At 41.0% G+C, this 15,574-nt stretch overlaps 1 protein-coding gene across 1 annotated transcript in view; it reads left to right on the top strand.

The window, feature by feature from the left end:
- EBF3 (EBF transcription factor 3) overlaps positions 1 to 15,574 on the top strand; it is a 479,658-nt gene that overhangs the window by 329,247 nt on the left and 134,837 nt on the right. Inside the window, exon 7 of the mRNA XM_030202964.1 lies at positions 15,194 to 15,275. Within this exon, the coding sequence (XP_030058824.1) occupies positions 15,194 to 15,275 (82 nt within the window). The remainder of the gene's footprint in view (positions 1 to 15,193; positions 15,276 to 15,574) is intronic.

The raw sequence follows: 15,574 nt of genomic DNA, 5'->3' as shown, positions 1-15,574 counted from the left end.
TGGAGCCAGCTGTACTCTTCTTGTTTCACTGCCGTTCACTCAGGTAAAATTAGTTTTAAGAGCTGGCTGGGCAGCAGGAAGGCAACGAGGACAGGTTTCAAAATATTGGGGGTGCTCAAGCACCCACAGCACCCACGGAGTCGGCACCTATGGCTGAAACCAGGTGCAATTTCCAGTACCCAATTTGGGTGCACATCCCCGGTATTCTATAACACTGTGCACAAATTTTAGGAACAGCCCTGAGTCACCCATGTACCTCCCAAGGCGCCTATGGGACCTGGTTACACTAATCCCCAAATTCTATATAATGTGACTAGAGTTGCGCATGCAAATCTAGTCATATTCTGTATTGTGCACACAACTTAATTGACTCAACAAGCCAACCAATGCTGATTATTGCCAATTAACAAACAATTATTAACACTAATTGGCATTAATTAGAATTTACATGCATGACTGTCTAAGCGTATTCTGTAAAGTAATGTGCATACATTCTAAGGCGCATAGTTGAAAAGGGAAAGTGGCCATGGGCATGGAATAGATGGGTTGTGGACATTTCTAAAAACTATATGTAGTCCTTTACGCCAGGTTTTACTTGGCGTAACTGTCGTGACTAAATTTAGTCTCTTGGATGGGCGTTAAGTGTATTCTATAAACCACACCTAAATTTAGGCATAGTTTATAGAATTTGTCTAGGTGTATTTTTTACGGCACTGATTTTTCAGGCCCCATATATAGAATTTAGCCCATAGTGCATAACAAGATGTGTGTTTTTAATTCCAAATTAGTGTCGATTAGTGCCAATTAACACCCAATTATTGGTTTTAATTGGCTCCTTAGTCAATTTAATTGGGCACACATCTTATATCAAATATTGGGCGGCATATATCTGAGAGCAAATGCTCAATTACACCATCAAATGCCGTATCAAATGAAAAAAAGAACTGGACATCATCTATATAAATTCTATAATTCATATCCACTCTTTCAATTTCTCAGTAAGAGAGGGAAGCATCTGATTTCCAGTATAATGGTATTAAATTGGGAGTAGAAAACTTTCTCCTCTTTTCACTTCCATTTTTCTACCACTCAAATATGATCAAAACAAATCTAACACTAAACTTCAGATACCAAAATTCCAGAGCCTCCCCAGAAGGATTCAATGATTGATGGTATAAAAGTTGTTGAAACTATTTTTGGGGGAATTTCCTGTGTTTATTTCCTTTAATTTCTGTATATTTCTTGTCAAAGCTTTGCTTTGGAAATGTAATTTAAAACTGAATAAATAAATAATTTTGAAAAATGTTGTTGAAACATCAGATAGTTGGCTTGATGGTTCAACTCTTGTCTCATTATATTCACCAAAGGCAACAGCAAAGATTCTGTACTGTGAGCATTTCGAAATCCAACCTGAAAAGAATAAAAAATGTTGACACTCTACAAATAGTTTTCAAGTTGACCCAATAGCACCTGTTCAATAACTTTTGCCATACACTGCAATGAGGACACTGGTCTATAATTCTTCAAAACATTTAAATTTAAATTTTCGTTTTTCAACACTGATATGTTCCTAATTTCAAGTCATCAGGCTGTTTCCCTTCTTGCAATGAGGCATTAACAATTGCAGTCAAGTTGGACTACAAAGATCTTCCAAAGCCCTAAGAATGAATGGAGAACATATATCCCTGGATGACTGAGTAAGCTGTAAAGATTTTAAAATCATCCATACTTCAGTTTCCCGAACAGTATGAAACACCTTTCATTTACTATATGTAATAAAATTAACAAACCCGCCTCTCTTCTATCCCACATAAGATGCAAATCATTCGAAGTAGCCACCAATTTAATCTCAGTTTTGAAATTCTTCATTCTAAATTTGGTCTGATAAGAGTCAGAAAGACCATGTTTATCAAAAAACAAAATCAGTGAATTTCCACTATTGTCTCAATTAATCTCCCGACACGGTCAGTGTTTCAGCATAACCTAACGCCTGCCTGGGGTCAGTTTAACAGAACAGTGCTAAATACTCACAATGCAGTAAATCATCAAAGTAATAATCCACACTTACTGAAAGCAGAAACAATTCGTAGTGCGGAGCAGGACGTCACAAGTCTTATTAGAATGGAAAAATAAAATGTAAATACTTAAATCCTATCAATGGAATCATTCTGGTCTAGGTACCATGGCAGTTCTGCTCTCTCATGCTTCTTAGCCCTCTCTCCAGCACTTCTTGGTTGCTTGCTGTAGCAGCCAAAACACCTCCATATTCTACAACAAACTGTCACCAGCCAACAGGTGACTCTTATGGTGTTTAAATCAGGGCTTAAAGGGGTCTGGGGTGGGTGATAAAGTTTAGGCTGTAGCATTGTAGTCATTAATTAGGGTTTGATTTAATAGGTAGGGTGACAATTTCCACAAGCTCATGATGTGTTTGTTGACAACTTGTTAAGCCTATTAGCATATTCCTAAATGTTACAGTTTACAGTCCATTTGTCAAATCAATAGTGGGTGTTTTAGCAGGAATTGCAGTGAATAGGATGCTATTTACCTTAAACTAAAACAGTTTAGCATGTATGCTGTTAGTGACCTTTAGTGAATCAGACCATTTGTCAGATAAATGATCTCCTTCTTCTTGATAGAGGCCATCACAGTCAACTGAGAGAAGCTTGTGCCAATTAAGTACATTGACAAAGCAACAGATAAAATCACTTATCTGACCTTTTTTCTAAAACTGTTCCAGTGCCATTGCAACCTGGCAATAATATCTGACCATACTGGGGGTAATTTTTATAATTGTCTATAGGAGTGAAAAATATGTTCATACTTGTCACACATTAAACATTGCTAGATGCACAAATTTTTACTTTGAAATTTATATCAAGAAGCATACCTGTACACATTTACACTAACTTGTGCGATACTTTTTTGAATGAAAAATCTGCACATGCTTTTTGAAATGCAAAGTATGCACATAGTTCCAATCCCCATCCATGCTCCAGAAAACATCTCCCCCCTACAGTTGGAATAGTACATTCGTAATGGTACTTCATGGCATACTTTTACCCTCATATAGGGAGGGAAATTTGATAAAAAGGCCCATTTCTTTAAGTAATGCATTCTGTACGCAGAGAAATTACTTTTAAAATTGCTCTCATCATTTGATTTTAGGACAGATTGACCTCAAATAGCAGGACTTTTATTGATGGCTTAATCAGCAAAATATTAATGATCTTTCTAAAATAGATGCATCTGGAGGGCATGGAGTTTTGGCCACTGCAAACATTGCAGCCATCAACTGGAATCATTACATACCTTGATTTCCAAACCATAACATTTGGATTGCTTTTGTTGCTAATACAAGGTGGCTAGCTACATCTCATGTCCACTTTGCAAATCTTGAAGGATAAATGTTTCCCCTTTTGCTAAAAGTACTTCACCTTTTGTTCATGTTGTTCAGATACCAAACATGGCCTCATTCTCATCTTTTCTTCCTTGTTTAGCCCAGATTCTCATGAGATGTGTGTTAAGGGGTTAACAATAGGTAAGCTTTATATTCCCTCCACAGTTACCCACAGTATCCTCCTTAAAGGTCATTCCTCTACTGAGTCTTGCTCCAAGTGAATCTGTGACTAAGGCCTGCCTTCTATTGTAGTAGATGCTTCAGTAGGGCAGCTACATAATAATTTTCACAGTTAAACACCTTCTAGTCTCTTACTCCACACATGCTGTCCTATTTGATTTATGTGCTGGTTTCCCATCTCATACAAATTGGTTAAATTCTTACATATCAATATAGAACCAGCTGCATTCAATGTTTTTCTAAATGCTGACAGCTATATCTGGATCGCGGATGGGTACCTGGAAGTTATGAAGATACGGCCAATATTCATTCCCCATACACTGCACAGCTAAACAGGCAAAGATAGGACTTCTGTTAAGTGGTTCAGCTTGTCCAGTTAGTTATGCAAGCACTGAATATCGCTGGCATCTTCACAATTCCCAGCTCTTCCAAATTCCATCTGTGGCCCCCACAACTTCTGGGAATAAAGAGAATACCAGGGGTCTATGAAATACTGAAACCAAAGTAAAGCAGAATTGTCCAGTGGAGCTGAGTTGCATGCCAAGAGAGAGGCAAGCTATGAGGCTTGCAACTTTAAGTCCCCTATTTGACATCCCTTCCTAATGCCCTGATGCCTCTATCCACCACAATTTGTGAGTCCAGAGGGAACTTTACCTATGAGGGATCACATTTAAAGGACAAGGAAAGAAGACACAATGGGAAGTAGGGAATTGGGGGTACTGCTTCCAAATAAACAGTCCTCCCTTTCATACGTGTGAGGGAACTTTTTGGCATGACCTTCCGCAGCCCGCAGATGCATTGGAACTGTTTACAGATGCGGCAGGGGGTGAAGGTTTTGGTATATATTTTCAAGGAGCGTGGTGTGCGGAAAAGTGGCCGGAGTCATGGATTCAGGCAGGGATTGTACGGGATATAACCTTTTTAGAGTTATTTCCCATATTGGCGGCTTTACATATTTGGGGGTCGGGTTTGGCAAATAAAGCTATTGTTTTTAATTCAGATAATATGGCAGTGGTAGAGAGTTTGAATAGATTATCTGCCAATACAGTGCCAGTTATTAATTTGATAAGAGCGATAGTTTTGCAGTGTCTGCGTTGGAATATATCCTTAAAGGCGAAGCATATTCCTGGGAAGCAGAATATTATAGCGGATGCTCTTTCTCGCTTTAAGTTTGCAGATTTCAGATCCAAGGCTCCCATGGCAGACAACAGGCCGACAACAGTGGCCGAACATCCGTTTGGGACTTATGGCCCCGTGAAGTGTGGGAGTTAGCTCTTCAGGCATTGTCGCTGGCAAACAAGGAAGAAGTATATCTCAGCTTTCTGTTTTATATGCAGCACATGATGGAGTCTGGTAATGGAGGGTTGTTCACCACTGATGCATTAGTGGGCTTTATATCAGCTCGCTCGAAGGGAGGGTCGCAGTAGGGCACAGGTGGCTATTATGATTGCTAGTATTAATTTTTTTCTCAAATTGTTTGGCTGGGAGAATCCCACCAAGGCCTTGTAGTGTCAAGGATGATGAAAGGGGTGGCACAGGGTAGTAGGTTCCTCAGTGGATAAGCGTCAGCCTATTCTACATGGTGATCTGTGTGCCTTGTTTGCAGTTACGGATGAGGTGGTGACTCGCCATTTGAGGTGCGGCTATTCCGCTGTGCCTTCGCATTGGCTTTCATGGGGCCCTTAGGGTGAGTGAGTTGGTGGCCCAGGTCCTAGAGCTGCGGGGCTGACAAGGTTTGTTAATGCGGGATGTGACTATTACACAGACGGGGGATTGATTTACTCATACGGAGCTCAAAAACTGACCAGTTGGCTAGAGGTTCACACATGGGATGACCACACTTACGGAAACTACATGTCCCTTTATACAATCTGCAACAGTACCTGCAGATTAGACCAATGGGGGGTGTCTGGCTGCTGCTTCTGCTAATGGCGTCCCCATTGCCGGCGATTGCAATCATCAAAGTATTGCAGTTGTGTGGTACTCGGGCGGGCTTGGAATCTGCAACATTTAGTTCGCACTCATTCAGGATTGGGGCGGCGACTTCGGCTGCTCTGAATGGAGTTCCATGCGAGCAAATTAAACGGTTAGGCCGGTGGGGATCGAATGCGTACAAAAGATATATTCGGCCTCCACGTTAGTAGCCTTGTTAGGGTTAGCCCTGTTAGGGTGGGTGGTCTTTTGCAGTGGGGGTTTACTGGGGTGGGCTTTCCTGTAGTTGCCATAATTGATAATATGTTAATTGCATGTGACTTGCCATATTTGATAATATGTTAATTGCATGTGACTTGCAGGTGACGTGGTGGAACAGTACCAGATATGGATCTGTGGTCACTCTTATGTGCATTGGGCACATAAGAGGGCAGCGGTACGACCTGATGGGGTGAATTTGGGCTTCCCGAGGGGGAAGGTGGCTGTACGATGGTTGGGTAAGAGAGGGATGCTGTGGGCTCAATTTTTGCCAACCATAGAGTGGGAGTTGATGACTTCCAGGGCGCCACAGTTTCTCATCCTGCATTTAGGGGGCAATGATTTAGCGGGGATCAACAGTGTGCTATTAGTAAAAACAATACAGAATGATTTATTAAAACTGGCATGTTTGCTGCCCCGGACCAGACTCGTCTGGTCGGATATTATTCCACGACGAGTTTGGAGGGGCGAGAGGTCGCATACAGCGATCGATGGCACACGCAAAAAAATTAATAGGTGGATGGGTAAATTTATGGGGTCAGTTAAAGGGCAAGTGATTGTGCATGAGTTCCTTAAAGAATCTTGTGCGGGTTTGTATAGATCGGATGGGGTCCACCTGTCTGATGTGGGTCTTGATATATTCAATGTGATTTGCTGAATTTTATTGAAGCCGTTACGTTGGTGGGTAGGTCGCAGCCAGGGTTTGGGGGGAGCCCGCGGCGAACGAGGAGTCGTTGCCGTGGGCTGTGGCATAAGCTATGGAACTTAGGTAACATTAGCGACGAGTACACAGCACCTCAGCGGATAATATGGCAAAGTGAGTTACTATGTATATGTTAATGACCTGTTGAAAGTTACAATACTGAGCGAAATGTTATGCCTGCATGCGGGCAGGATTACAGAACAAGATGGACACGGCTAGTCTCCTGGCTTGGACGGCCAGGGGGCCAATAGCTTTGGTTAAAGTGGTAAATGCATCCTTGTACGGGATGCATTTGATTGGGACAGCGTGCTATAGCAGACAGCACTGAGGAGGAACAGGGTGCTTGGACGGCACAGCCTGTAGTAATATAAGCAAGAAGGGCTGTGTACTCGGAGGGAGATGTTTATCAATGATGTTTATCAATGATGTTTACCAATGATTGTTTATGTGAAGGTTTACGGTAAATAAAATTTTGGGACCTGGCTGCGGCCTAAATAAATCCACATTCGTTAAAGAAATTGGCTTCTGGTGTGATGTTTGGATAGAAGGGGGTGACTGAGTGAATGCCGAATGCCCGTGTTGTGAAAATGTGAAACAAAAGGAAAGCTATTGCAGGATATTTTGTAAACCCTTGTGAGAAAAATAAAAGAAAACTTTTGCATCACCAAAAGGTTTCTGAAAAGGTGGGAGGCTTAGGAGCAGACACATTTGTAGCTCAACCACTTTGAGTAGCTTCTTTGAGACATGACATTTGTTCTGAAGATTAGCCAGGTTGTAATGTGTGGCATAATTGCACTGTGCTGATGTCCCAGAAGTGAAAACCTAATTGCTTGACAGGACTATAACTTTGCGGCATGCTCTCACCTTGTTAGGCCTTTTCCTGATGCAGTTCAAATGAAGTCTGGCCGCAGGTGTGCCTAATTTACCTCACAACAGAGCATGTTGAGTTTAATTGCACAGTGGTTGTTAGGAAAATTGGTGGGTTGAATATCAAATGACTTACTGTATGCTGATGGCAGATGGGCATTAAGAAGCATTGTGAGATAAGTGTATAGGTGAGCCGAGTTAATAAAAGATCTATACTTATTTCATCTTCAAATCATGCAAAAATAATAAAGCCTTATGGTGAGTTATATGTTTTAATTGAAAAGGTAATAGCTCTTACCTCTAACATTCTGATTTTCATCTTTAAAATATATGAGCAACAGCTATGCTGTTTCAAAAAATTTAATGTAAAAAATAAATATGGTATTTCTGTCTAAAACCATAATTTTCAGCATCACATATCCCTTTGTATTATGCTTAATAAAATTGCTGCAAAAGATGCAGCAATAACCACATACTGTAATAACCACATACTGTAAACTTAGTATAAATAAAAATAAATTCTCATTAAGGAGGTGATTTTATATGGTGATGCTATTTTCATGTGTAAATTGGCATACACATTTATGTATGGATATTTAGAGAGATGCCATTTATATGTGTGTGCATATATTTGAAGAGGGCATGATCTAGAGAAACATTTGCAATGGAAATACACATACAGTTTAATATACTTCCCTGCCAGCATTTACACCTGCTCCAAAGCATGCGTAGCTATCAACTAACTTTTCCTTTGGCCATGATGTTTGGAGGAGTGATTTAGTGGGGAATTGTTTTTATCTGCGATTCAGAACCACCTAAAACAGAACAAAAAAAAACAACAGTTTTGAAGCCAACTCCTCACCTGGCTCTTCATGGATTTGAAATTTTACAAAATCTGCTACTTACACATGTAAATGCTAGCTTCTAGACATTTTAGTCACAATGTTTGCCTCTTGCACATATATATGCCAGTGGCTACACTTGCAAAACTTCAAGTGATGATACTGTTTATTTGAATGTGCTTTTCTGTAAAATTGCTGTTCCTTCTCTATATGCCACCTGGATTAACAATTAAACAAGATAAGCATGTGCTTAGGGCACCAAGGGAAGGGGGGCATCACAGAGTTTTTCCCCTAGCTATCATGCCCATGACTGTTTCATTGCCGTCTGCTATACCCATTATCCAACATGAATTTCAGTGTTTTTCTAATCATTATAAATATATAGGATGTTTTGTTTTGTACAATAATGATATTTCTCTTATTGAGTCTTACACCCCTGTTTACTAAGTCGTACGCTAAATCCGACACAGCCCATTCAGTTTAGCAATGGAAGGGCCAAGGGGCACTATTGTTGGGCTGTGCTTAGGGTATCAGTTGGATGCCACCAAACACGTTTATTTTTCCCGTGGCTTTATATTTATTTTCAAAAAGACTGCATTGAATGAGTCTTTTGTAACATATGCTGCAAACTGTGAACATTCTTACTTGGCTGTCCCGTTTTCTACCTAGACAACTGTACAAATTTGGGCTTCTATCATTTACTTTGCAATATTAAAGACTCTTGGGGGCCCAAAACATTAGCGTGCGCTAAGCTTAGTAAAAGGGCCCCTTGTTGTGCAATAGATCTGATGTCATTCACAAAATAAAATAAGGCCCACAATGTTTCAATTAAAATGTTTCATAATGGGTTTTTTTAAATAAATGTTTTGTTTTCTATAAACTGTGTTCCAAAGTGTTTTACAAAAGACCAAGCATAGCCATCTCTGCGAATGGAGTTCATGGTGGCTCAAATTTGTGTGTCACTACAGATTTTGGGATAAGACTGCTGTATCATCTTGTTGTTGATGTTGTGTATGCTAACTGAAGTGGAGGATGAACGATTGCTATTATGGTTATCCACTCAACTTGTTTGTGCATTGTTGTACTGTTGTTGAAACTTAATAAAAACTTTAAATTCAGAAATAAAATAAAATACTTGAATTGAAAACAGTGTTTTAGGCATAGATATTGCTATTTATAGAATTTATTATGCTGTAAGGGGCTCATTTTCCAGACAAAGAAACATCCAAAAACATCCAAGTTGTGATTTTTGATACTCCATTTTTAGAAGTTTTTCTCCACAGTTTGTCCAAATTTCAAGGGGGTGTGTGGGGGCGTGTTTTGGGTGGGACATGGGCAGCAACAAAAGATAAACATTTTTCTGTAATTTTATACATATAGGGCCCTGTTTACTAAGCTGCGCTGTAGGTGCACACAATTGTTTTGGCCCTAGATGTTTTCAACTCTATGGGCCCTGTTTACTAAGCCACGCTGTAAGCACACATACTTTTTAGCGCAAGCTAAAAATTAACACATAATGCTAGAGACACCCATAGGAATATAATGGGTGTCTCTATTGTTAGCGCACGCTAAAAAGTGTGCGCGCCTAAAGCATGGCTTAGTAAACAGGGTCCATATAGTTGAAAAAAAGAGAAGAGTGGGGGAAGATAGGCTCTTTCCAATCAATAAGGGAGACGTATATTTGAAAAAGGTATAATGTTTATTATAACAGGTCGACTCAACACAGCCGTGTTTCAGCGATGTAGCGCCTTCTTCAGGAGTCTTCCAACAGTATATCGAGTACTTGAGTGTTTAATACTCCAAGAAAAACAATTTTGAAGAACATGCAGTTCCTTCTCTTTCAGAGTAGTGACAAAAAAGCATACAGCAAGCGAGGCCGTAGTGATATGTCCAAAAAGATATTACCCATAGAGTTGAAAACATCTAGGGCCAAAATTAAGACACTTTTGGCTAGACCTGTTTCAATCATGAAAAAGTGACTTAAGGTGCCCTAAATGACTACTGGAGGGATTAAGGCATAACTCCCCTAGTGGTCACAGACCCCTTCCCACCCCCAAAGGTGTGACAGTACATACAAGGCTCTATGACTGCTTCAGATATGCTGGCCATTCTTGTTAGAGTAGCAGGCAGGTCCCAGGAGTAGCCTAGTGGTCCACACAGTGGACTGTAGAGAAGGGGACCCAGGCCCATATCCCAGTCTAACTACACTTGTGGTGGAATGTGTGAGCACTCCAAAAACCACGAAATACCTACTGTACCTGCATATAGGTGACACCTGCAAGCTTGAGGGCTATTGTAGTGGTATACAGTGAGGTACAGTAGGTTTTTCTCTGTTCTTGGAAGGTTCACCATACAATATAAGGGAGTTATGATGAAATGTGTGCCTGTGACCTTTTATGTTAAGTCTACTGCAGTGTCCCATAGACTGCCCTACTGCGCTGCTGGGATGTCTATGTGGCCAGTCTGCTTAGAATGATGGCCCCCCAGTCATCTCAATGGCTGGTTTTTCTCTTGGACTTTTTTTTCCAAAATGGTCCCCCCCCCCAAAAAAAAAAAAAAAAAGAAAATGCACTGAGCACAAAATGTCTAAAAAAAAAAAAAAAGGCAATTTTCAAATAAAAAAAATTGATATTTTTCAGTTTCAAAAATGGCTGTGTTTGCAATTTGATTTTTGGATGTTTTTAGCAAAATGTCCAAAATCGGATTTAGACGTTTTATCAAAAATGCCCTCCTAATCTGTGAATTTATTTGCACACAGCCTTTATATGTATTCATTTTTCTAAACTGAATTAAGGCATTAGGTTGAGGTTGCACTAATGTACATATTTTATAAAATGCCTACATATATGCATAAAGTAAATGGGAACGTTTGTGCTTGCCTGACAGCAGGTGTAGATGTGTGTGGGTACTTTCCATGAGGAAATTTTGAAAAGGGGAAGCATGTGCATACCATACTTTCTTTTCAAAATTGATATAGCTTATGCACACTCTAAGTTGGACTGACCTGTTATAAACGTGGGTTTCCAGATTGCATAACTCTCAGGTAGCCATTTAGTTAATCTCTCCTTTATTAGTAAATTTTATACACATAGAGTTGAATACAATTTAAAGTTATATATTCAAAGCACCACTGAGATGCAAAGTTCATTTTAACCACTTTACTTTGCTTTGATATTCAGAAACAGCTAACTGGCTAGAGTTGTGGCTAACTATCTGATTTACAGTATGTGAGTAAATTTAAGACTGCCAGTGTGTGATTAAATTTAAGACTGCCATTTATGCAGATAGAGTTGTCCACACAAAACTGCTTACCATGGAATATTGTGCTAACCAGCTAAATTTGAAAAAAACTCTTTTTGTTCAGCTCTGTGTAAATAAAGTTGGTGTGCACACAGATTTCAGAAGGGTGGGGTTAAGAATAAAACAGTTTTAACCAGTTACATTAATGTGACTTAAATCTGTTTTTAACTGCATAAATATTTTGGGGATAATATTCAGCCCGTGGTGGTCAGCATTTTTTAAAACGCTGACATCTATGGGTAGAATTAGCCCCAGATATTCGGAACCAGGCTATGTCTGGGCACTGGCACTGAATATCTGGAACTAATTTAAGTGGGGCTGGCTGCCAGAGATTATGTGGGTCCCGCCTGATATTCATCCGGGGGTCTGCAAAAGACAGTTATACGAGCCCTGACTGAATATTGGCCGGGACTCACATAACTTTTTTTTTTACTTCTGCCCCTTCCCGCAATCCTGTTCTCGTCTCCAATGCAGCCCCCTCCTTCCCTTCCCCCAGCCCACGACAGTTACAAACCTCCCCATATTCTAGTTTGTTGCAGCCATTTTATTCAGCCAGTCACAAGGGGCAGGAGCGTGTAGGCTTTGCACCTGCCCCTGACTCCCTCACTGGACCACCAAGAATATGAGACAGGCCCAGGAGGCCTATCTAGACCAGGGGGGGGGGGGGGTTGGGGGGATGTTCCAGGGGAAGGGGTTGTGACTCTCATGGGCTGGGGGAAGGGGAGAGGGGTTACATCAGGGGTGGGAGGGAGATCACAATGGTAAAAAAAGTGATGCAGGTGCCAGCCAATATTCAGTGCTGGCACCTGCATAGCTAAGCGGGCTGAATTAGGACAGCTTTTGAGCTGTCCTAAATTCATCTGCTTAGCTTTGTGGGTGCCAGCCCTGAATATTGCTGGTATTTGCATAACTGTTGGCTCCTCCCCAATACCAGCCCCTGTACTGCCTCTGGCCTTTCCATGGTCAGAGCCATTATTCAGGGGCATTGCCTGGCAAAGTGTCACCGAATATTGGCAGTTGGACAGGCAGCAGGAATGATTTAAGTGGGCTGGAGTCTCTCTTGCCTGCTTAAATCGCTTTGAATATTGGGGGGGGGGGGGAGAGGATTTGAATATAGACATTTAAACAGCATTTATGTGCTGGAAAATGATGAATCCCTGAAATATATACACTTGAAACTTAATGCAGAAAAACCCAATGCCTAATACTCACCTCTCAACATAACAAGAACAAATTCACCGCTATTAACACACCAAATCTGAACCTTCCAATATTAGACACCCTAAAAATTCTCTGAGTTACCATCGATCGACACCTAACACTTGAGAGCCACGCGAAAAACACAACCAAGAAAATGTTCCACTCAATGTGGAAGCTAAAAAGAGTAAGACCTTTCTTCCCAAGGACTGTTTTCCGCAACCTGGTACAATCAATAGTGCTCAGTCATCTAGACTACTGCAACGCACTATACGCCGGCTGTAAAGAGCAAATAATCAGGAGACTTCAGACAGCCCAGAACACTGCATCTAGACTCATATTCGGTAAAACAAAATATGAAAGTGCTAAACCCCTACAAGAAAAGCTAAACTGGCTCCCACTTAAAGAACGCATTGCGTTCAAAATATGCTCCCTAGTTCATAAAATCATTCACGGAGATGCACCAGCCTACATGTCAGACCTGATAGACCTACCACCCAGGAATGCCAAAAGATTATCCCGCATATTCCTTAACCTGCACTTCCCTAACTGCAAAGGTCTGAAATACAAACTAATGCACGCATCAAACTTTACCTACTTGAGCACACAGTTATGGAATGCATTGCCGCGCAACTTAAAAACGATTTACGAACTAAGGAACTTTCGCAAACTACTGAAGACCCATCTCTTTAACAAGGCATACCACAAAGATCAACCAATGTGAATATACACAACTCCTCCACATATACTCAGAACTGCCCTACTATATCTGCTGGTACTATCATGTTTTATCATTATCATGTTGCCCAAGATCCTTCTGTAACACAAAATGTCTATTTCTAATGTATTTCCACTATTCATGATGTATTGTAAGCCAAATTGAGCCTGCAAAGAGGTGGGGAAATGTGGGATACAAGTGAAATAAATAAATAAATAAATAAATAAATAAATAAATAAATAAATAAATAAATTCTGAAGATCAGAGCTGGGTCAGCCTGGTGACTCAGCTGGGGACCATTCTGATGGCACTGCTGTGGAACCAATGATTATATTTTTTACCCGAAATGCTAATCAGTAAGAGGTGATTTATCTAAGGTTCCTTTTCTCATTTTTTTTTGGTAATTTTCTAATCATTTGTACTGCCATTTTTCAAAAATGTTTTGGTAGCAGGACTGCTGTGTAGTGCCAAGCAAAAAGGGGAGAAATTTTGAATATAGCTCATGCCTTTTTCAGTAGTTCAATGCTAGTTACATTCAGGTGCAGTAGGTGTTTTCTGTTTCCAGAGGGTCTATGATCTAAGTTTGTACCTGAGGTAATGGAGGGTTAAGTGATTTGTGCAAGATGACAAGGAGCAGCAATGGGATTTTAACCCTGGCTGTCAGCCCACTGTGCTAACGATTAGGCTACTTTTCCACTACAAGGATAGCAAGGTTCAATTGCTCCTTGGGGAAACTGAGGAGACAATGTTCCCACCCCTTGGGCAGTGGCATAACTACAGGTGGGCCTTGATAGGGAGGGGCCTGCCCATTTTGGGCTCAGGCCCATCCGAAATTGGCAAACCCTTGCTGTGGCTGGCAAGGATCCCTAAGCCCTTACAACAGAAGACCTCCTCCTCAGGGGCATAGCCAGAAAACAGATTTTGGGTGGGCCTGGGCAAGAATTGGGTGGGCACCAAGTGTTCTCCCCCCCCCCCCTCAAAAAAAAAATTATCTCAGCTGGTGGGAAAACACTTCTTTCCACCTTGGCAGCAAGCATGCACTGAAAACTGAGCATGCACAGGTGCCGGTGTTGTGGAGAGTAGCATGTTCGTTACCATCAGGGGGAAATCTTCAACTGGCAGAGCTTGGGATTCCCACCAGTTACCACTAAACATGTGCTACTGATGGGTGGGCCTGAGCCATAAATGGGTGGGCCCTGGCCCACCCAAGCCCACCTGTGGCTACGCCACTGCTCCTCCTCCTTCAGTGGCTAGAACTCTTTCCAAGCTTGGCAGCTGCAGTAGTGGCCCTAAGCTGCCACTGCTGGCCCCCCTGTGCATGCTCAGTTTTTGCATATTTTAGGTTGGGGGTGGGGAGTATGCAGAGACCAAGGGGAGGGTTGGGAGAGAGAGAAAAATTTATGCCCACCCACTTTGGGTCTGGCTATGCCACTACCCTGGGGGATGGGGGTGGGGGAAGAAGTCAGAGCCGTCACTCAATTCTGTTAACTATTGGCTAGGGTGTTTGCATACCAGCTTCCAGACTAAGTCTGGCTTTGTGGTCTCTGCCTGAGAAGAATCATTTATGAGGGCTTAATTAGTTAAAGATGATTAAAGTCCTTGAAAAATATCAGGATAGATGTCAATGAAGCTCTTGAAGTCCTAATAAAGGCCAATTCTAATTGACCTGGAAGCCCAAGGAAATTAGATGGCCAATACATATTTTAATTTGTTTACAGGCAGAATTTGTTATAAACTTAGTCCATTATATTTTTATATGAATGTACTTAATACATTTTAATTTTGTATTTTTATAGATTCTTTCTAAAGTTTTTCCTCAAGTGCAATCAGAACTGCTTGAAGAATGCAGGCAACCCACGAGATATGCGAAGATTCCAGGTATTCAAGAAAGAATTAAAGCAATATTCAAGAATGAATTAAACAGAAATGGTATATTCATAGGCATTGTCAGAGAAAACTCTTAACTATCCAATGTGTGGAGGAGGGGTGGGAAGGTAGCATATTAAATACAAGAATTTCAGATTTTAAATAACACTTGTCATTATACCGAAAATTATTCACCAGTTTTGGGGGGAACTGGGGCATTAGAGAACTTTTTCTGTATGTTGAACATTATGAGCTTAGGAGGTCGATGCTCAAAAGCTGCTGAGTGAGTAAAATAACCAGGTATTACATGG

The sequence above is a fragment of the Microcaecilia unicolor genome, chromosome 5, assembly GCF_901765095.1.
Source record: "Microcaecilia unicolor chromosome 5, aMicUni1.1, whole genome shotgun sequence".
In the NCBI taxonomy this organism is placed as follows: domain Eukaryota; kingdom Metazoa; phylum Chordata; class Amphibia; order Gymnophiona; family Siphonopidae; genus Microcaecilia; species Microcaecilia unicolor.
This window is presented reverse-complemented; position numbering and strand designations above follow the sequence as displayed.